This window comes from Zonotrichia albicollis, chromosome 2 (genome assembly GCF_047830755.1).
Source record: "Zonotrichia albicollis isolate bZonAlb1 chromosome 2, bZonAlb1.hap1, whole genome shotgun sequence".
Taxonomy (NCBI): domain Eukaryota; kingdom Metazoa; phylum Chordata; class Aves; order Passeriformes; family Passerellidae; genus Zonotrichia; species Zonotrichia albicollis.
This window is the reverse complement of record NC_133820.1, coordinates 42,087,765-42,110,718: the sequence shown is the minus strand read 5'-3', so window position 1 is coordinate 42,110,718 and position 22,954 is coordinate 42,087,765. Positions and strand designations below refer to the sequence as shown.

The window sequence follows — 22,954 nt, the reverse complement described above, 5'->3', positions numbered from 1 at the left end:
TGTGGTGTGGCTCAGTGCAGTCAGTTGCTCTGATGTGTGTCAGCTACAGTCCAGCATTCCAGTCCTGCCAAAATGCAGAGCTTCAGGAGATATCCTTACACCCTTGTGAGACTTTCATTAAAAAAAAGGCAGAAAAAAATTAAATTGTTGACACTAAGGTCTTCATAATGCATATCATAAATGAATTTTCTTTTGTATTGTAACCAGAACTGAACTCAGGCTCATTTGAGATGAAATAACTTAAGGGGTAGCTGCAGAAATGGAAAAAGCCTTTAATTAGAATAGTATCCAGCATTCAACTGGGGAAGCTGTTGAGCTTTGGATTGAAACTCTAGTGTTTCTCTTCCTTATGTAAATCCTGCCTCTGGCCAAAGGGATCATTTCCATAGTGTGTGGCTTTTTCTCTAACATGCAGTGTACATGGGCATTGCTGTTTTCATCAGCTCAAAGCTTCCCAATGTTTGTCCACAACAAAGATGCTGCATCAGCTTCTTGCTCACTACAGCTGAGCAGGGAACTGCCAAAACATTATAGCAAATAAAAACCAAAAGGCCAGTGCAAATATGGTGGTCAAACAGCTAAGAATGAAAAAAACACTTAAACCTTTATTTCCTCTTCACACCCCATTTTCTTCTTTCTTTTCTCACTTTTTCCTGTAGACTACCTGAGCTTTAATTCATAAATGCAGCAAGAATAGAAGCTTTACTGGTGTGCAGAGCTGAAGTGTGTCATAAAGAAAGGTGTTTATTACCATTCCCTGCCTAGATAAGGGATCACAAAGCAATAGTAGCCCTGAGTGACCTGATGTACGTACCTCTGAAGTCCCTGTTGCAAAAATTTCCTGCAGCCAACATGCCATGACTTTGGACTTGACCTGTGAAACCACAAACCTTCGTTTGAAGGTGTAACTTCTAATTAAAAACTTATTTGCTATTCACCCTGCTACTCTTGTCTTCCTGGAGTTTTTTGTAGTCTTGTTTTTAATTACCTGGCTTATTGCAGCTTCTCACAAGACTTTTACTAACAGGTAAATGCTAAACACCTCCTTGAACTGAATGATGAGGCAGCAAGGAATTATAGTTTAGGGGTGTTTCTTTATAGTGAACATGCTGCACTACATTTATATGCCTGCTGTGGAATGTCATCACATATTCCATAACTCAGTGTCAGAGATCTACAAGTGCAGGCTGGGTTGTGTTTTATCTGTTGGCTGCATCTCTGTAAGACTACAGACTCATGCTCCATCTCCATTTGAGGTAGGAGGGCAGTGGGAGCAAGATGAAGTGTCGCAGCAGTCCTCACCCTTAATCCAGTTCCCAGAAATGACAAAAGGAAATATGCCATCTGATACATTTCATGCACAGTGGTCCCAACCACCAAGGCCTGGCTGCTTGCCAGTGAGGACCTGAGCAGGGCAGAGTTTCAGAATGTGCTTGGGGTGGTCATGAATGTCAAGTTTCTGATGCCTCTCTGAAATGAGATGTAGTAACAGCTGTGCATTCCTATCCCGCTGCAGAACAGGAGTGGGACTCATATTCTGATTCATATGCATTTGCTAGAGGGAGCTTCTGATTGCCTTCCAGATGGTGGTCAACTGAGTCTTGCTTGGGTGTCTTGAGAAGTGGCTGTTACAGCAGGAAAATTCAGGAACTGGGAATGAAGAAAGAGGGAGAGCAATAGTCAGCAGTCTTCAAAGAGCATTTTACCATGAGGTGCTGGCTGTGTAAGGCAGCAGTTAATAGAAAAGGTTATATTCAGGGATGGAGCAGTCTGCTCCTAGTTCTTGGAACTGCTTGGTGATAATGGTACAGTAGTTACATCAGCCACTGCTTTAGTATTTCCATCTGCTAGATGGGATGCTGCTTGTGAGACATAGCTTGACAAAATGAAGTTCCTCTCATCCAGTCAGCTACTAGGGATTGTATTTTTTAATTATAACTTTGTGTAGCCTGTATGCAAAAAAAGGGTGTTGGCATGAAAAAAGGAGTAAAATGTAGTGACATCAACTTTTTGTGCTTTTGTTTCACATAATACATTGTCACCACTACTTGTTTAAAAGTTTTTGAACAAGTTTTTGTCTCTACAAGTAAGATGCAGTCATTCTTGTGGGAATTACTCTATTTCTCCCACCTTTAAAATGTGTAACAACCTGCTGATTCAGAAATGAGTGTGTTCCTTGGCATCGTGTTCCTTCATGGCTCTATCCTTTCCCTTCCTCAGGTCCTCAATCTAATTACTGTCAGTGCAACAGCTGCTGCCTCTGCCCTGCTGAAATCTGTGTCTGTTCATTCCAGCAAGTTTCCTTCTCATTTCCAGGCTCAGCTGAGAGGTACCCTCCGCCTGTGCCTCCTGCTTTTGTCTCCTCCTAACTAATGACATAAAGCATTTTGGAGTACAATTTGCATTAATAAGATGAAAACAAAAATTGCCCTACAAAAACACGAGCAATCACTGAAAAAAACTGTGTTGTGGGAGACAGTGGCTCCTTTGGAGCCTTGTTTTCATAACCTTAGATGGGGGAAAAAATCCTACTGTGCATCTTCATGTCTCACTGAACGCTTTCTTCCGTGAGTTAAGATCAGCTCCCTTTCCCGCCAGCTCATTGTTTGATTAGGAGCGTGCAAGTGCCCAAGATGTAGGGCAACACAAAGAGCTGTTGTGTCTGTTCATGTAGCATAATTGTATATATATATAGGACAGGGCAGCATAGTCTGAAAATGTAATTAAAGGTAATAAAAAAAAAAGGAGTGACGGTGAATAACATGCATGCATTATTCTAATCCTGCTCCCTTCAGAACAAAGAACAAATGTGGCTGCTGCTACTCTAGTTGCAGCCTGTTCTTCTTAGCCTATCTGCATGCATGAGAAGAATCAATTCAATAGAAAGTAAATGTAAAATCACAAAATAATTACCAGTAATGTGTTTAAGGATGGCCTCCTCTGAGCTTGCTTTTTTTGCTCTTTCTTTGTCCGCTCCACAGCTTATGTAAAAAGTATGTGTGAAAATAAGGGATAGAGGAAAAAACCCAAGGCAGTCTCTCTTTTGCTTTTGAGCCATGTGAAGAATGCCTTCAGAGGATTTTTAAAAAATATAAATATGTTGTTTACTTAGATTATTTGTTCCTCTGTGCTAGAAATTTAGATGCACCAGCAGTATGGTAGAAGAAAGATTGATGTTTGTTTGGAATGAGGGAAAGAGAGATAGGAAATAGGGGGATAAAGGGTAAAGCCTTGTCCTTTCTGCCACTCATCCTTTTTGATTTTAAAGCTATTTTGCCTTTGTTTTATTTCCCATTAAAGCTCCTCTTTCAAGCTTATTTTCCACAGCCAGAATCAGAATCTCCATTCCCTTCCCACCCCTCTTAAGTTTACTAGTACAAACTAGAATTAAAAAAACCCACAATCCTGCAATTTCAGAATGTACAGCCAAACTGAAGTGGCCAACACTGAGCATGTGCATTGGTGCATTTGAGGAATAAAGGTCATTTCAGTGATGCTACCTAGTACTGAATATTTGATTGTGTGGAAGTAGCCATGGAGTTAACTCCTCGAGTTAACTCCTCCATCTTCTACCTATTTCTACCCTCCCTTCAGTAGATGATGGTTTCCTCTGTTCGTACTTAAATAGGTTGTCAAACTGACATAGTAGGAGCATGCTGGAATTTTTAGGTGACATGAGCATTTAAATTGTCTCCCTGTCAAAGTGAGAGCTGATTTTTTGTTTTCATTTTCCTGAGGCAGAAAAAGGGAAAATTGCCATTTGCCTGGGATTTCTCAATGACCTGAATGTACAAATGCCCAGGGCTGCAGCCCCCCTCCTGTTTCTGGTGGAGACCCCATCACTCCCAGACAAGCATGGAAAACCCCCCACTCCTGCATCCCTGCATTGTGAATCCTCCACTTGTTAGCCTTGGATGTAGAGTCCATCCATTAGCAGGTCTTCAGGTGACTTCCAGATTTGAGTCTCTCCAAAAGGTGGCCAGGGCCACCCTGATATCTCCAGAGTCCAATTCCATTAGTAGCCTGACTCCCAGAGGCACATGCATACCTGTCTGCCAAGCCACCTAGCGTAGCTACCTGTTCAGAAAGCAAGCAGCTGCTGTCTTTATAGTTCCTAGCAATTGCACACCCACTGCAGTTGCTGACACCACACATACATGGACTTGTATGTGTGGGACCTGTAGTCCCACTCCAAAGTCATCACCTTCTACAGAAGGGTGCATAAGTAGGCTCAATGACCAATACCAATATTCGATACCAATCATTCCTACACAGAATGGATTTTTTTTCCTGCCCTCATTTATCTTCTTTTAATGATTCTTATTCAAGAATTTTAGACTATTAAGTAGCTGCAAAACCTCTTTGTGTAGGTTATGACAGTGGTGGATGCTTGGCTTTCTGGTCATCTTTGCATTTGTTTTTCTGTTAAGGTGCTTTCTGTAGTGCTTACCATCAGCATTTTTGTGTGCTTATATAAGGAAGATCCATGATGTTATGAATGATGACCTCACAGGGTTGATGATAACAATTCTGATTAGTTTATTTATGAGCTACTGCTTTTTTTGCTGTAACTGGTAAAATATAAGAGGGATGAAAAGGATGTGGGAACTCCAAAAATACCTCTCTCTTAGGCTGTTTTCTGTTTTTACCCAGCTGTTAGTTTGAATCCAGTCCTTCAGTTTACCCCCATCTCTATCCGCTTGCTTTCTTTTTTCTTTCCCCCCTCCACCCTTCAGTCTGCTGCAGCTGTTAGAATTTCATCATTGTCTCCAAATACCACGTTTCCCATTAGCAGCACAGCCCCTTCTGTGCTAAGGGGAATGTAATTTGTGTGCTTTGCATGTGTATTATTGTTAGATGGTCTGCAGCCAGAGCAGCACTTATACCTTTGATTGCAGCAAGGGTCAGTTCCTCAGTAAGAGGCACACATAAGATGCATAAATATTGAAGGATGAGGTTTGCAGACTTGCTGGCAGAAAGTGGTTAAGCCTTTTTGTTCTCATGCTTTGCTTTTCAGCTGCTATTGCACTGTAGTTAACCTTATCAGCATTTGATTTAACACTGGATGCTGGAGTATTTATTCCTTTTGGCAGTTTTAGTGCCATGTCACTCACTGACTGTCACAGTTGTATCATATATTAGATGGCTTATCCTAAAAAACTATTTCAGGTATGAAACCACTGCTCATTCTAATATACTTTATCTATATATCTGTTGGGGGGTGGGGGGATTTCAGCTGATTTGTAGGTTTGTGTGCGTTTTGAATCAATGGCTTTTGTGAATTTTTTTCTGCTCACTGTCTTAATTTCAGCCTGATACCCATTTTGCATTTACTTTGGCTTTGCAAAAAAATCTGGTAGTGCCCTTGCTCTTTCATTACAGTTCTCCATGATTGGAGTCTCTGATGGACTCCTGCAGAGCATGGCAGGGCATCTTAATTTGGATTTGGGGGTCAGCGTGGAGTTCTAAGTGACTCATAGCATAGTTCTATCTTGCTCCCACAAAATGGCCTAAAATAGATGTTAATTACAGTTTTCTTTGCTACCCTCTGGTTCTCTTTAATAGAGATTTTAACTCTCCTCAGGCTACAATGCCTGCAGATTCAATTTACTGGACCACTAGGAGGAGAAATTTATTCCAGGGAGCAGAATAGGCCTTCAAGTCCAAACTGGTTTGTACCTGCACATGTAGTCCTCATGTGTGTATCTGTGTGCCAAAATAAACCATGTGACCTTGGATGTATAGGATGAAATCATGGGAGGGACATCTGTGCTCACTGATGCAAAGCTTCTGTTTGCACAACAGCACTGAAAGCATCATGCCATTGTGTATTGCCTCATTTCTACATTGGATGCATATTGTGAGTTCTGTTGTGCAAATACAACCTTATTTTGTGCAGTCTAAGACACTTTAAAGCCAAGTACTTCTGACTGGACTTGTCATCTTCTATTCTTCCCTCTCAAAAAATGTCAAGGGCATTTGCACAACACTTTGACAATTCTAGATATTTTTGGTATTTTTCTGTCATGCTTGTTTCATTAAATCCTTTGTAAAGAGATAGTAGATGCAATTCCTTTTGCAGGGTCAGTTGTCTGTATATTATGTGGGCTTAGGACACCTCCTAGTTTGTCTGCCCCCAGCATATCCTGGTGCATGGGGTTATTCCTCTTCACGTGCAAAACTTTGCATTTCCTTTTGTCACTTTTCATGAGGTTCCTATGAGGTGAGCCCGTATCATGAGGTGAGCCCGTATCTCCAGCCTGTTCAGGTCCCTGTGAATGGTGGCATAATCATCTGGTATATCAGCCAATCTTCTTGGTTTTGCACCGTCTGCAAATTTGTCAAGGGGAAACAGTGACAATGGTAAATACAGTTTCACAAAATTCTCATTTACTTTGGTAGCTCAGGGTGAAAGCAGGATCTTGCCAAGTGGCCTAGGGAGAAAGAGTGTTTGCTGGATGCAGTTTTTAACTCCATGGTGTAAAGCTCAAAAAAGTTTTCCTCCACCTCGGGGCTCTTGGATTTCTCTGCTGATGGGGACTGTGTGTGACCTTTCTATGTTTTAATTATTCAGGAAGGATGTCCTATGCTGAAGAGTGCCTGCTAATAAAAACTCTGAAACAAATGCTTCAAATGACTACTTTTGATGCGTTCTTTAGATCCTGTAAGTCAAGGAGATCCTAGCTGGAAATCCTTATGAAACTTCAGGAAGCCCTGAGGGGCTGCAGGTGTTATGTCCCAGTACTTAAGTAATGCTCAGCACATTTTGAGTTAAAGGAAATGTGATTTTTTTGGTAAATAAATACAGATTCATGACTATCTTGGATGGACCTTTCTGTTTCTTACTTTTACTAGTCAGGAGGGACCTGCTCTCTTCAGCAGTCTGCGACTTGTTGGCCGCGTGGCTTTGATATGCTCCATGCAGGACAGAATGCCCCGCTCTCCTCCACCTGGTGCTGAATGCTGCTGGTTGAAACTCGCATCTGCTATGGCTAATGCTCACAGTAAGCAGTCCTGAAAGTGCCTTTCTACCTTGTGTTTATTGACCTAGAGGTTCTGGGGAGATCACTTTAAACAACGTGTTTAAACTCTGCAAGCCCTGGTCTGAAAACAGGTGTTAGAAACTGATTGCCAACTTGCTTTGGGGATGTGGACTTAATTGGTTCATTCTGCTAACAATGTTTTTAATAGACTTATCTCTTACAAGTCTCATCAAGTCCTCTTTGCTTTCTCCTGCCAAATAAATAATCCCCAAATCTCTTCCTTCATCTTCATTATTTATTTGCTTGTTTAATAAATATTTTTTTTTCTCCCAGAAGCCTAAACTGACTTACATGTGAGCTGCTCCTTGGCTGAACCACACAGCAGTGACTGTATGGTGTGCTGTGTTTATCAGTGTTCTCTGAAAAACTGCTGGTACTCCAGAAAATCAGGGCTACACAGTGATGTTCCTGAGGCATGTGGAAATGCCTTGGAAGAATAATAATGAAACAGGTCTTGTGTTTCTCTGCTGCACCAAAGCAACTGGGAAGCTGTTAGTTCTGGGTTTCCTGTGTTGTACTGAGCTTCTCTTCTTCCATCCTTAAACATTCTCAATGAATGCAGAAAATGCTTGAATCACATTAAGAAAAACCACAAAGATAGGGATCTTCTTGAGTATTTGCATGACTATGGGGTGGATCTCCTTTAGAACCTCACTCTGCAAGTGCCTTCCTGCTTGAGAGTAAGACATTAGGAACTAATAACTGATTTCATTTAAACTGTTACCTAAGTACAGTGTGTAATTGTTTCATAAACAATCTGAATAAGCATTTTGAATGATGTTTTAAAATTCAGTTGATCCAATTTATTTTCCATGAGAGTATCTTTAGAATGGAATAGATTATTTCAGTTGGAAATTTATTTCAGATAAACTTCTGCTCCATCAGCGTCCTAATGGAGGAATTGCACACACAATCTGCAGTACCTTTCTCAAGGAAAGAAAAGGAAGGAAATGCAGATTAGCAGATTTTGTCCATGTCACTCACTTACAAATAGGTCCCTGCAGAATAATAAAGAGGTTCAGTATCGTTGACTTTTTTTTTTTTTTGCTGGCTAAATAGTCACAGGCTTCACATAGTCTAAGGTCCCTCTAGCTGGTTACCATTTTAGGAGAGCTCTATATTATATTACATGTTTCTAGCTGCTGGTTCAAATTTCTAAAGTAGGATTTTTCTGATTACAAGCTAAAGTTTGAATTTCCAGCCCCACTGAATCCCCCTCCAAATCTGCTGACTCCGCCAGGCAGACTGATGTTTTAGTGGATTTGTTAATGTTCAAGCTACATTCTTACCATTCTTTTCTCACAGGAAAATATCTGTAAATAACTCTGTCTAAAATTTCTTACTCTGCTGGGTTTCCTGTCACTCTCAGGAACTTTAGTGCCTTCTTTATTTTGAGTGTTAGTATATCTCCAGGAATAACCAACTGAGGGTATGATGATGGATCAGTGCCATTTGGGTAAAGAAGCATATGGTGAAATGTGCTTTTCCTACCTTGTTTTAAAGGTACATAGTATCACTTTATCCTTGCATGTATTAAGGGAGATTTTTATTTCTCGGTTTTAATCTCAAAGTAGGATTATTGTAACACTAGTTTCTTCCTTTGTTTCTTGTATGAGTCATTGGTTCTATTAAGGTTTAGTGATTGAATCTCATCCAAAAGCCTTCCCTTTCCTCCTCTGTTCTAAAGTTTTCAATCTCAAGAGTCAGTATCAAAAATTACATTTATTGTATCAAGAACAAGGAGTGCAGTTTTAACTAGGAAAAAAATTGCAGAGCTGTTGCTGAGTATAAAAGCTGGTTGTAACCTTGAAATTGAATTTAAAGTTTTCTTCCCCTTCAAGACAATTGCACAAATTTATTTAGTCTCATTTCTAATCTTTTTTCTCATCCCCCAAACCACTCTTTGTAGTTTCTTTGGATTCAGCATAGTTGCACTAATGAACTCTATCAATAGAACTATGTTTAGGGCAACATTTTTGAGCTTTAGCACTCGCAAAATAAAGACTTGAATATATTTCCCTTTTTTACATTAAAAGATTTTGTAATGAGATTGTGGATAGTTGACAGTTTTACAAATCAACCCTAAGTGTGAATTTAAGAACTTTAAAGCAGTTGAATTTCTAAAGTTAGTCAGTATCCTCTGTTTGGACCACTGCCAATCCTTGTTGCACTTGGGAGGTGAGGTTGCTATGTTTTTCTGAAGCGTTCTTTTGACACTTTCTCTCAAAAAGCCCCAAATCATCTATTTGTTATCCAGTTTCAAGAACTTGATAGACCATCTGAGAAGTGCTAGGTAGTTCACGTTCATGAGGGTTATTATTTTGAATACCTGCTGTCTTTTGTGTGACTTCTCAATCCTTCTAAGGACTGCTGTGGGAGTCAGTCAGCAAACTGGTGAGGACCTTCCACAGCACTGTGCTGGGGTAAGGACAAAATGACTTAAACAGAGTCAAACAGTGCCTTGGTTTGAGTGTGTTCTGATGCTCCAGGTTTTAGCTGCAGTGTGGCAGGGTTGTGGCTTGTGTCGGGAGTGTGGTTGGAGCAGGAGTGTAGGAAGCTGTGCATTATCTGTGTGTAGGAAGCTGTGCATTATCCATGCTCGGAGCATGTGAGGAGTTTCCTCTTTGCCCACAGCTGGGTGCCTGAGCTGGATGAAAGCTTTTCCCCATTCCTCAGCTCTTACGAGTGGAACTTTCTGCGTGGAAAGTGTGGGGCACCTGTAGCTGATAGAAGCCCCAAACATGGAAAGGCATGGTCTCCTTGCAAACACCACCTCGGGAATTGCAGGATCTTTGGGTTTTCTGCTCTCAGTAGACCAGCCTGAAGGTTAGTCAGCTCTGTCTTGGGGGGAATGTGTTGTAATTGTACACTCTCCTGTAGCTGGTAGGCAATTATGTGCAAGAATGACACAGTAATAAGAACTACAAGCACGAGCTGTTTTAAGGTAGGATCTTTTTGCTCTGGTTGGCTGGCAGTTTGGACTTAATTGGAACTTATTTTATTATTCTGATAATTTATATTGAATTTAAAGGCATTGTGCTGGCTGATAGGAGTATATTAAATGTAGCAAATCTTCTCCTGGGTAGTCTATAGTACAAGGCATTTTCAAGAGCTGGCAGGCTTTGTACAGGCCAAGTTATCATGCAAAATGTCTGAGAGCATATGATTTATGCCAAAGGTGCTGTAAGATTGCATAAATTTAAGACTTTTATTCTCAACTATTGCATTCATACACTAAAATAATTATAGGGTGATGACGATGCAGCACCATTTAAGAAAATGAATGACTTAATTTTACTTAAGTCTATTGTTAAAGATAAAACTATGCAACTGTGTTAGAAAAGAAAAGAAAAACCCTGCACAAGATGATGAAGTGCTGTCAAGTCATAGATCATAACACTGCAACTGGGAGTAGCTCTCTGTGGAGGAATTGTATTGGTTTTACATCCTTTATTTTAAAGTGTCCTTACATGATCAAACAGTCTGTTAAAATCAAACAAATGTTAAAATTTGGTGAGACCTCTGTTGCTGTTAACCTTTCATATTGACTGTCTAAGAGCATGGACAGCAGTTGGATCTAAACTGACTCACTGCTAAACCTGCTATAATTATTTATAATCATTGTCTATGAGTGGGGGTGGGGATATCATTATTTCTGGCACAAAGATACTCAGAAGTAGAAAATTACTAGGTCTTGTGTGTACACATAGTACCACAGTGGTACCTACCACCTGATGGTTGGTACTTGGGTGTGAGCGCCTACGGCATCAGGCTGAACCCAAGGCTGTCTGCTTGACCATGTCCTATTTGGAAACCAGGTTCCTGTGTGTATGTGTGTGGGCATCATTTGTGCTGTAGGAATCCAGACTCTCTTCTGGTTGATGTAGGAGAGCTTGTCTGTCCACTGAGGCATGGGGTTTGTGAGGCCGGCAGGGAAGGAAAGAACTTGACAGGCGGTTGGCACAGAAGCAGTCACTTCTCTTGTCCTCACCCTTACAAACAGGTTGGCTTTTTCAGAAGAGTACTTGGCTTTCCTTGTGTGACAGTCCAGATGAAAAATAGGAGTAAACTATGAAAAAGACTTAAAAAGATAAAAAATTCCTCACCAAGTTAAGATTGATTCCCGACCATCTGCTGTTAAGAACAGGCTGAAGAGGTAACTGAACCAAAGAGCTTGGACAGGCAGTGACAGGACAAAGAAATGATGCTGAGAGATGGCCCATGTCAAGCCCAAATGGGACAAACTGAGAAGTAGCAGCCATCACTCAGCAGTTCTTCGCTGCGCAGTGCTGTGGCTCGTTAGGTCCTAATCCTCATTAGTTACCTATTAGTAGCCTACAGCTGTGTGGCACTTTGATATGAGGCTGGGTTTGGTGTCCCACGTGGAAGCAATGGAGCTGGAGAAGAGGAAGAGTAGGGAAGGATGGATGGTACAGATGTTTTGTTGTACCATTTCTTGACCCCCTCTATAACTTCCTTACATAAGGACCCTGAGAGCAAAATCATTGTTGACAACTCAAGTCGCAAGCAGTTGCCCCTTCAGCTGCTTCTCAATCACCATCAACAGTAAAATGGGAAATCGGTAAAAGTGCAGTGGGAGAGTAATTATAGATAAATAGCTGATGCTGTTTGCTAGCTGGTCTTTCCAGGTCAGCATGACACTGACAATCCATATCCCAGTTGTGCTAAAATTTTTTGATAAGAGTTCAGACATTTAATATTTGAGGTCACCTTTGTAGTAAGATGTGATAGGTGTATCTTAACATTTTTTTTTTGCTTCACATCAATCCTCTGGTTTTATTTATCATATTTCCTATTCTAAGTACTCTATATTTTCTTCTTTTATTTTTTTTTTAAAGTAAACCTAAAGTATTTATCTACCAGAACAGAGTGGTATTGATATAAACTGATACACTGATGCTCTGTTTTCCCAGCCTTCCAGAAAATTGCTGGTCACCAATAACTACCATGAAATACATAGTCTTCAGGTAATATAAGCGAGGTGTGTGGACTTACAGGCTTTTGTGGAACTGTGCTGGATTTTTCTAAGATAAATTTAATTGCAACTCTGATAAAACAAGGGAAAGAACTGCAAAAAGCTTGGCAGTTGCAAGAGAGTGACCTATAGTAGAGTGACCTCTAAAGAAGGAAGAATGAGCAGCTTCACTTTTTTTTCTCTCATTTGTGCTGCTTAAAGAAAAGCTTTCTTCTTCCAAGCGGAAGATTACATCCATGTTTTTACCACTTATAACAATAAAAAACTCAGATCTGGCTAAGAATCAAATTATGTATTCAGTAATTGGAGAGCAGTGGACGTCACAGCTTTCAGATTAATTTTGAAATAAATTATTACATGAAGATCCATAGATTTTTTTTAAATGTAATTCAAGCACTTTCTGAATTCATTGAGAATTTTTAAGGATGGAAGAACTACAAGTCCACAGTAGAATTGCCTATTTTCAGAATACACTGAAAAGCAAACTTTATCATTCTGCTATATTAAGCATATCTAGAAGTCCAAAACCTGTTGAGAAAAGTGCCTCTTTTTTTTTGTAGCATGGTTTTAAATTCCCAATTTTATGATAAGTTAAATAACGTGGAACTTATCCGGATTAATCTTTTTCCCCCCATCATTAATTTAGTTGTTATTCTCTGAGGAAAAATAGATTTGGTGTTAGCTTTGGTGTTAGTTTTGGGTGGGAGAGTGGGAAATAGGAAAATGGTTTTACTGCTTCTCATCTTATGATGAATGGTCCACTGATTTAGAATTTCAATTTCCATGTGTTTTGCATTATGTTAAAACCTCAAAAACTACTTATTAGCTGGTGTAATATTTAATTTAGGATTATGTAAAATCAGACGTGGTTTGAAATCTGGAAATGAGTTAAAACTGTAAAAATTTGTTATATGGTTATATAAGGCTACATTAATTGTGCTGGAGGCTTAAAGAATAATGTTTCTAAAAACATGCTTTGCATTTAAAATTAGCATTAGGCAAAGAATCTATTATATATTGAGGTTTATTTGTTAGTTGCTATGTTGAAGTATAAAAATGGAACTTATCACTGTGTTTCAAAGTTTGGGGTATTTATAGTTAGGAAGAAACCAAGCTAGTTTTTCTTCTTTTTCTTTTTCTTTTTTCTTTTTTTTTTTTTTTTTTGTTAGTCTACAACTTCCTGTGAGGTTGTGTTGGGGTTTAGCCCCAACCATCAACTACATCCCACGCAGCAGCTTCCTCCCCGTGGGATGGTGAAGCGAATGGGAAGTGTAAAAGACAGAAAATCATGGGTTGAGTTAGAGACACTTTAATAGGGAAAGCAAAATCTGAGCACTCAAGCAAAGCAAAACAAGGAATCATTCAGCACTCCCATGGGCAGGCAGGTCTTCAGCTATTCCCAGGATAGGGAGGCCCCATCACAGGTAACAGTGACCTGGGAAGACAAATGCCATCACTCTGAATGTTCCCCTCTTCTTTCTTCTTCCCCAAGCTCTACATACTCTACGTACTCTACCATATGGTCTGGGAGATTCCTTGGGTCAGTTGGGGTCAGCTCTCCTGGCTGTGACCCCCCCAACTTCTTGTGCTCCCAGAGCCTCCTTGCCGGTGGAATGGGATGAGGAGCAGAGGGAGTTTTAATGCTGTGCAAGCACTGCTTAGCAATCAAAAAAACCAACAAAAAACTCTGTGTTATCAGCACTGTTTCCAGCACAAATCCCACACCAGCCCCACACCGGCTACTGTGAAGAAAATTAACTGTACCCCAGCCAAAACTAGCACAGGTGGTGATGAAACTGAACTAGTTGTTTAAGCTGCAGTGAGAACAGTAGCTTCTCAGAAAATCCTGCTGCTGTCAAAGGTGATATCACCCACTTCTATTCTACACTTTATTTAACAGCAAGCCTGGAATACTTGAATATGTCTATCTAATTAATAATATTTTAATAGCATGTCAGGTTTTAGTTCTTAGAAGTTGTCATACCTTGGAATTTTTAGTAATTTCACTTGAGGTGAAAATATACCTTGAACTTGCAGATACATCTGGTTGTCTAATTTTCTTAAAGCATTGAGAAAAAAGGCAGTCATTGTTCCTAACCAGCATGGGTTCACATGGGGAAAGTCCTGCTTAACCAACTTAACTTCCTTTTATGACAAGGTCACTCACCTAGTTGACCAAAGGAAGCTTTTTTTTTTTTTGTAGTTTTATCAAAGCTTTAGGTTCTGTCTCTCACAGTGTCTTTGTGCATAAGCTGTTCATCACACATCTAGACAAGTTCACAGGACATGGAGTGAGCAAAGGGCTGTTGGATGGGGCTCAAGGGGGTATAGTAAATGGGGCAGCATCAGCCTGGCAGTCAGTCACCAGTACCGATCCCCATGACTCAGTTTTAGGGCCAGTGCTCTTTAATGTCTTCATAAATTATCTGGACACTGGAATCAAATGTACCTTGAGAAAGTTTGCTGGCAAGGAGGACCTGTGGGCACGTTCAAGGGCAGAGAAGCCTACAGAGACATCTGGAGACCTGGACAGTCAGCGACCATATGAAATTTAGCAAGGGAAAGTGCCACATTGTCCACCTGGGATGGGACAATCCTGGTTGTGTTTCTGGTCATCAGTGACAGGACACTATAAAATGAAATGTGGTGCAATGAAATGAAATGAAGTGAAATTAGATTAAATTAAGCTACATCAGGGGAAGTTCACCTTGGATGTTAGGACCATGTTCTTCACTGAGAAGGTGGTCAGTCACAGGAACAGGCTCCCCAGGGAAATGGTCACAGCCTCAGACCTGTCAGAATTAAGGAGCATCTGGCCAAAGCTCTTAGTCATAGGGTCTAGTTTTATGCAGTCCTGTGAGGAGCAGTGTGTTGGACTTGCTGATCCTTATGGATCCCTTCCATCTTGTGATATTCTGTGATTCTATGATTCATTTTTTTACCTACTATGTGGAAAATTACATGGCTGTTACTTAAAATGCCGCAACCACCTGCCAAGTTGTTCACAGAATTTTAAAGAATTCATTTGCCTTTTATTACTGTGCACACTTTTGCTTTTTTCAGGTTTTGATTTTAAAATGTGGCTGTCTGCTTTCAGCTTTTGCATTTGAAAGATGAACAAAGATTCAGGATAATGTTAATTCCTGCAAGGTCTGGTGTAAAAGTGCTGAAATATACTTTTTAGCTGCTCTATGAGGCTTTTAGAGAGGCTGGTTTCCCATTAGGGTTTCAGTTTCAGAATGGAAAAGACACGTGTAGCAAGCAGTCTCTGCATTGCTGTGCTGCAGCAGAATCCCATAACATGAGGTATCTGCCTGTAATTCAAAACTTCAAGAGGGATCCAGCTGAAGCAACAAAGGTCCTACTTTTGGCATTTGTGCAGCAGCTGCCTGGGCATTGTGCCATTCATCAGAGGCAATACACATTCCCTCTCAATCCTGCTGTGATTCCCTTCCTCCCTTCTCTTTCAAATGCTTTCATAGAGCTGAGCAGTGTGAACTTTCATCAGAGGAGGTGAAAGTGGTGTTACTCATTCTGAACATGCTGGGATTGTTTTCCCAAGTTCAAGTGCTACTGAAGGTTTATTCCTGTTTTTCTCCTCATGTTTTCTCCCTTTTAGCCCTAGAGTTGACTTGCTCTTTGGTGTAATTACATGAAAAATACTAAGAGCCTTTTCCAGGCAAAGAAAATTAATGTCCTTCTACACTGAGCTGTACTACAATCCCCGTAATCTGGTTATGTTCGGTCTTTTGCAAATGAAGACCATAAAAGACAAGCAGCTTTGATGCATCTCTGTTACAATTGCCATGATATCCCATCCTTGGAGTCAACGTGTTTTTTTTTTTTTTTTCAGTTGGAGCAGTTTCTGTATGTGGAACTTAATTTTCATTGTTACATGATATAAATGATGGTTGGGGAGATGTTTATTACATCATTTTGTAAGAAGCTGTAGCTCAAAACACCAATATCATCCGTCTGTCTTCTGTAAAAAAAAAAAAAGTTGAAGTAAACCCAAAACTTTGTCATCGTGAAATAAACCTAAGGAACCTCTGCACGAGAGCAGCTGTGAAAGGGAATAGTGAATGGGTGGTCTCTCCATCAAGGTATCTCTCTCTCAGTCTCTCCCACCCCTTGCTCATGCAAGCTGTCTGGTGAGCATTTAGATGAGGTCCTATGGGATACACTAACTTTCTGTTTTAATATATTTTGTGGTAAGATTGTTGTGTTTAAAGCTTGCTTCAGCTGTATCCCATGTGATCTTGTTGGCCGTGTCCTGAAGTAGGAGACTGCTGTGATAAAATAGATGTGGAAGTAATGCTGATTATGAGCAATGCTAAATTAATGGTGGTTGAAAGAGCCTCTTTGAGTCATCCCTGCCCAAGGGAAGACTGCACACACAGAACCTTACAGACAGTGCTCTGAATTGCTCTTAAACCCTTCAAGTTGTAGAGCTGTTCAGCTTGCCTTTTGACCTTCGCCTTAAACCCATACTTCCACAGTGTTCAAGGGAAAAACTCCAGGAGGACAGATGACATGGACGTAATAATCTATAACAATTTCTCCATGTCCATACCATTGTTTGCACCCAGCCCAGGTGTTCAGGTCTGAAAGCTGTTGCCAGCTGATAACTTTTCGGTGGGCTGTGAGAAATGAGCTCCCAACTAGGACTTAGAGAGTAGAGACTCACTGTGGAGGAGAAATGCAGTTTTGCTGCCTGGTGCCTATTTGCAGTGTCAGCAGAGGTGCTGATGCAAAAAGAGACCCAGGAGACTGAATTGCTTTGGACTTATGTGGCCCAAAAATAACTCTGTGTGTTTCAGAGAGGACTGTAATGGATTACAAATAGACTTTGTACAAACACTACAATTTTATTTTCACATAACAAGGTGTTCAAAGCAAATACAGTAGCAAGAATAAACTATACTGGGTTTACATACTAAGTAGGAAAGAAAGAGTAATGCTGAGGCTGCCACATTTTAGCACTGACAAGAAGCTGAAAGCAAAGGGAGCTTGCCATGGCTGCTGTGACACCAGGGATTAGACAGCCTTGGCACAGGCTGCCTGAGAAAGGTGCAGAGCCTCCAGCCATGGAGCCTCCACACAAGTATTGTGCAAACTCCTTTTAGAGAGAGAGCACAGCCCTGGACAGTGAGTAGGTATTTCTGCAATTACTGGGAGGTCTGGCAGACATGAAATGTTTCCCACAGAACTGTGAGAGTTACTTTTCTTTTTTTGCCTCTGCTGGTCTCTTGGGAAGCAGTTGCAGGCCATCTCTTCTGTTTCCCAGTTGTGGCTGTGGCATGAAGCATCTGGCAGAGCTGGAACTGGGATACAGCTTCCTGCTGAGCAGATGTCTGTATATGTTGATACTGCATCTGGAGGGATGGGTGTACTAAATGAGTGAGCTTTGCTTAGCTGTGAGTCTGATTCCTTGAAAGTTAAGGGAACAATGGGATTAGGGCACATGACTGGTTTGTCATGTACTTTAATCCCATTGGTGGGATTGCCTTATGTGTATTTGGTGTGAAGCCACTTTTCCAGTTTCCTAACATGCCATCCCATTGTCTTCAAGGGTAGTGTGCTGCACTGTACAGCCAAGAAGCACCTATTTTGCTTTTTCCTCATTGTTCAATTGTAATTAATACGTTCTGTTCAAACACTGCTCTGAAGGCAGCCTGCAATGACATTACTGTGATAATACTGGAGTGCTTAATAGAATTTTACTACTTAATTTTTCAGACCACCCGGTTACAGGAAAGTGAAGAGTCGCAGTTTCTCAATTATAATGCATGGGAACTGGACACAGTGAAGTTCAGAAAGCTTTTCATTTCTGGCTGCCCAGTTTTAGACTCTATGTTTTTTCAGGACACTTTGTGTTAAATAATAGCCTGTGTTCATGGTGCAGGTCCCACTGTAATTTTAAGTGCATGGCCATTCTGCCTGCAGAGCAACCTTGGTCTGAAGAAAAACAACTAAAATCCAAGGAATGTGATTAGTAGGAACATGACTATGTGAAGAATTTTGCTAGGCATTGCAAAAAACTTCTGTGGTAAATGCAAGGATCATGTTGGATTTCAAGGAGACAGGAGTTGACTGGTTTGACATTCGGAGTATTGTTCCTTCTCCCTTGCAGGACCTGTATCCTCAAGTGTTACATGATTAGGTCCTTCCATAAAGGAAGCAACCTCTAACTGTTTCCTTAAATATTTCCCATTTTTCATGGTGATGTTTTCATGGCGTTCCTGCAAACACACATGAGCAAGAGTATATGAAGAAAGTGATAGTTATTAATTCGTGTTCTAACATCCTGTTCTGATCAGAGCTGAGCTCTCTAGGCTTCAAATGTGAAAGATCATATCAAATGATGAGAACAACAGGTCTTTGCATGGGCAGCATGATTCCCATTTTCTGCACATGGAAATGGAAAGCTGCAATTCTGTTTTCTGTAGAGTGGGAGAACTGGGTTGAAGACAGATCAGTGTTCCTGTGAGGATGTACAGCCTGAATGTTCATAACTCATTCAAGAATGTGACCTTCAAAACACTTTTGCACTTGACTATGCAAGTCTTGGTTTGCTTCATTTTAGTTTTGCAGGAGGGCTACATATAGGAATAGGTTTTTAAAAATGTGATCACCTCAAAATCTCTAATTCCTGTCAATTTGTATTGAGAGAAGTTCTCTTTGTGGAAGAGCTGTAGAGTGCTGATTGCCTTTGCATGCTGAAAGGAAGGCTGTTCTGTTCTGAGATGTCTTAAAAATCTGAGGCTAAACCAGGAGCTTTAGTGCTATTTGCTCTTCTATCTTGAAGAATTAATGGACATTCACTCTAGCTATTTTTTTAATTAGTTTTCTCTGTGACCTTTTTTTCTGATATTTTATATGCTATGTCTTTCAGTGTAAGGCTGTGAGATGCCTTCACGATTCCCTTATAAAATTTCAGGACCTGACTTAATGTTTCCTTTCCTCTTTTAGACTAAAGTGCTTGTTCATTCTGTCCCCTTCCTCCCCGCCCCCACTGCCCCGGTTTCCCACTGCTATCTCAGGATGCAGTGCTCCTGGTGCTTTGATATGCTTGGGCTTACACTTTCTATTTGAGCTGAGCTCCCTGTCATGGGATAGTTACAGGCAGCATTCCTGTGCTGGAAATAGATACTTTTTGCATAACCTGCTTCCTTATACCCTTTAGCATCTAAGGCCTCTGGTGAAGCACTGTCTCCACTACCATAGATGGAGCAGCATGGGAATCATCAGAAGCTCAGAAAGGTGACGGGGAGAATGGAAAAGCTGTCAGAGTTCTAAGAGGTGGAAGTTCAGAGAGTCTGTTGGCTGTGAGTTAAGTTCGCTGTATTATTTTTTTTTATTATTTAAACTAAATAACAGAACTCATCTTTTTCCTGTTAGAAAAGACATACAGATATAGAAAAACCCGAAATACCTTATAAGAGTGACTTAATGCACAAGCACTTAGAGTCACTTTATTCTCCTCTGTGCCCTTAATAGGAAATTTTTCAACAAGTTCTGCTTCTGATTTTGCCAAAAGATGTCTTCTCAAGGCCTGAGCAGCAAAACTGAAATATTGCTCAGAATATGTTCTAATAATCATCAGATGACTGTTGAACTATTGTTTTCTTTCTCATAAAAAAAGAAAAGAAACTTAAAGGGTTAATTTTTTTTGTTAAAAGATTGCTCTTAATTTCAGGAGTCTATATATTAGGCAAGGACTACCTTGTAAACACAAATTTCTGTAGTTCTGAATTAATTTTTGCCTGTGGTTCTGTCAGTGACTTTAGGAAAGTCACTTATCTCATATGGGTATCTTATTCCAAATTTTAAAATAGCACTTCCTTTGTCTCTTAGCATTCCAGCTTTTTGCTGCAGGGACAGCCTCAAGTGACAGGGTCCAGTTGTTGGATAAGGCTTTCCTTGAATCATGACAAACCTAAATTCAGCTTCCTGCTCCTACCAAAGTTTCCTGTGAGAGCTCTGGCAATTTACTTGACATCTCTGCTACCCATGAAATGGGAGGCCTAATAGGTAGTGCTGTGCTGCACAAAAATATCCAGAAGGTGCATATTCCAGAATGGACGTGTTTAGGTTGTGGTTCCACAGTTTTTGAAACTGACCTCAAATTGGGATTGCTGTGATCCAGCCCTTTTCCCCTGAGCATGCTTTCCTCTCTGTGCTAGTACCTTCTGGAGCTGCCCTGGTGCTTTTTTTTCACAGGGATACTTTGTGGTCAGGTCAGTTTCTTGAAGAGTCCCATTGAATAAATATGAATACCAACACCTGGGAAGGATAGGATGCTGCAGAGAATGAGGAGACCAGAGGAACTCAGGACTTTGGATTTACAATGACTTAAAGTTGCCAAAACATTGCAAACTAGAAAAAGACTGCAGACATAAGATGTTGAATAAGTATCTATGTACAGGACAGCACAGAGACACCTTGTTCTCCATATGCTTGGTATGTGGGTCCCCTTTGCTTGAAAGCTGGTACAGAGTGCTATCTTAAAATAAGATTCTAGAGTTTTCTCCAGTCTACCCTGATTATGTTGAGAAATGCTCATCCTCCACCCACAATCTACTTCACTCAGTCCCAGTGTTTCTTGCTCTTGAATGTACCTCCCTGTGCTAAGTCTCCCCCAGTTGCTCTGCTCTGCAGTTCATAGTGTTTGTTGCTGATCTTCAGAGTGGTTCTTCCTTTGCCTTAGGCCTTTTCTCTTGCACGGCAAATCCAATTCTCTTTCATGTTGTTCTTAATATGTAGGAGATCAGTTCCCCCTCTCTCTTTCTTTTCCAAGGTGCTACAGAGGGGGTAGGTTTGGATTAGATATTCTTTACTGTGAGGATGTTGAGGCACTGGAGCAGGTTGCCCAGAGAAGCTATGGATGCCCCATCCCTGGAATTGTTCAAGGCCAGGTTGGATGGGCTTCTGAGCAACCTGGTCTAGTGCAAGGTGTCCCTGCCCATGACATGGGGGAGAAGCTAGATGGTCTTTAATGTCCCTTCCAACCCAAACCATTTTGTGATAATATGAAGTGCAACCCCCATCACCAAACAAAAAAGCCCAACAGTAAGGGAGGAATTGAAAATACTTCATTTGACTTGGTCTTTGAAACTTTGTAGCAAGTCCTTCTAATAGCATAGGAAAAAGTGTGTTGATAAGGCAGTGCCTCACTGAAGAGTACAAGTTCCAAAATATATCTCATAAGGAACAAATCACTGGAAAAAATAACTCTGGGGTTGTACATTTATTTCTTTAGTGTCCCTGCTGGCAGCAGACGGCAAAATACTTTCATTCATATCTAACGTTATTCATTTATATATAATATATGTGTGTATATATACACACACACCATAATTTCAGTGTAGGACAGGATATGAATTTTTACAAGCAAGTTCTAAATTTTAAAGTCTGTGTTTAACAAAAGACTTAGGTTGTTTTTATTAAGTTGCAAGGTGTTCATAATAACCTGTATACCCTACCCCTGTTTCCCTTTATTGATTCTATGGGAGAAATAAGTGCAGTAGTTAAGCACAGTGCAGCCTTGGATTTATTCATGCCAAATTTCAGAGGATACTGTGAAGTTATGTGATAAAAGGGTCATAAACATAAAGGTGCAGAAGGTAAGAGAACCCAGCCAACCCAAAGTACTGCAAAGGGAACACCCTGACCTGACTTCTCCCCAGACTGTCACAGGAGAGGGGTCAGCCAATGGTGTGGGTGTAAAACCTGTCAAGATGAGTCAACATGAGAGGCTGATCAGTTCATTTGTAATCATGCCTGGCATGAAATTTAACAAGTGCCAGATCCTGCACCTGGGATGGAGTAAGTGCAGGCACAAGTACAAACTGTGACAGGAGTGTCTGGCAGGGAGGGCCCTGGGGGTGCTGGGGGCAGTAGCAGCTCAGTGAGAGTCAGCAGGGCATAGCCCAGAGGGCAGGAACCGTGTCCTGGGGGCATCAAACACAGAGCACAGCTGGGCACAGGGGGATCATCCATCACCCGCTGTGCTCAGCGTTGCTGCGGCCTCACCCGCAGTGCTGGGGGCAGCTCTGGGCACTGCCACTCCAGAGGGGTGGGAAAGTCTCTGAATGTGTGCAGAGGGGGGAAACAAAGCTGGAGAAGGGGCTGGAAGGTGTGTCCTGGGAGGAGTGGCTGAGGGCTCTGGGTTTGTCCAACGTGGAGAAAAGAGAGGCTGAGGGGTGACCCCCTTGCTCTGCAGCTCCCTGAGGAGGGGAGGTGGAGAGGGAAGTGCTGATCCCTTCCCCCTGGCATACTGGGATAGTACAAGGGGGAATGTTTCAAACCTGCATTAGAGGAAGTTTAGACTTGACATCAGGAAGCATTTCTTCCCCAAGAGGGTGGTCAGACACTGGAACAGGCTTCCTAGAGAGGGGGTTGATGTCCTAAGCCTCTCAGTGTTTAAAGGGTATTTGGACCATGAGTAATAACATGCTTCAACTTTCAGTCACCCCTGAAGAGGTAAGGCAGTTGGATTAGGTGATTGCCAAGGGTCCCTTTTGACTGAAATATTCTATTCTGTTCTATTCCATTCTATTCTATTCCATTCTATTCTATTCCGTTCTATTCTATTCTATTCTATTCTATTCTATTCTATTCTATTCTATTCTATTCTATTCTATTCTATTCTATTCTATTCTATTCTGTTCTGTTCCGTTCCGTTCCGTTCCGTTCCGTTCCGTTCCGTTCCGTTCCACTCAATTCTGTGTCTAATCACTGCAGTTGATGCATGATCACTGCCATGCCCTGTGTCTAATCATTGCAGTTCATCTTATATTCTTATTCCATTTCTGACTGTTCCTGTGGGTGAGGTGCTTCCTTTTCCCTGTGATGTATTTAGGCTAAGTGCCAGCAAGTAGAGCCAAGGCCAGGGATCACAGCACAAACCACA

At 41.1% G+C, this 22,954-nt stretch overlaps 1 protein-coding gene across 5 annotated transcripts in view; it reads left to right on the top strand.

Annotated features, from left to right (window-relative positions):
• The window catches only part of TSPAN9 (tetraspanin 9), a 170,393-nt gene that overhangs the window by 35,254 nt on the left and 112,185 nt on the right, over positions 1–22,954 (top strand). For 2 of the 5 annotated variants that reach the window (XM_074534943.1, XM_074534942.1), the window contains exon 3: positions 6,856–7,004. The exons of the other annotated variants lie outside the window; for them this stretch is intronic. In XM_074534943.1, coding sequence (XP_074391044.1) covers positions 6,920–7,004 — 85 coding nt within the window. In that variant the 5' untranslated portion in view covers positions 6,856–6,919. The remainder of the gene's footprint in view (positions 1–6,855; positions 7,005–22,954) is intronic. 5 annotated transcript variants of the gene reach the window in all.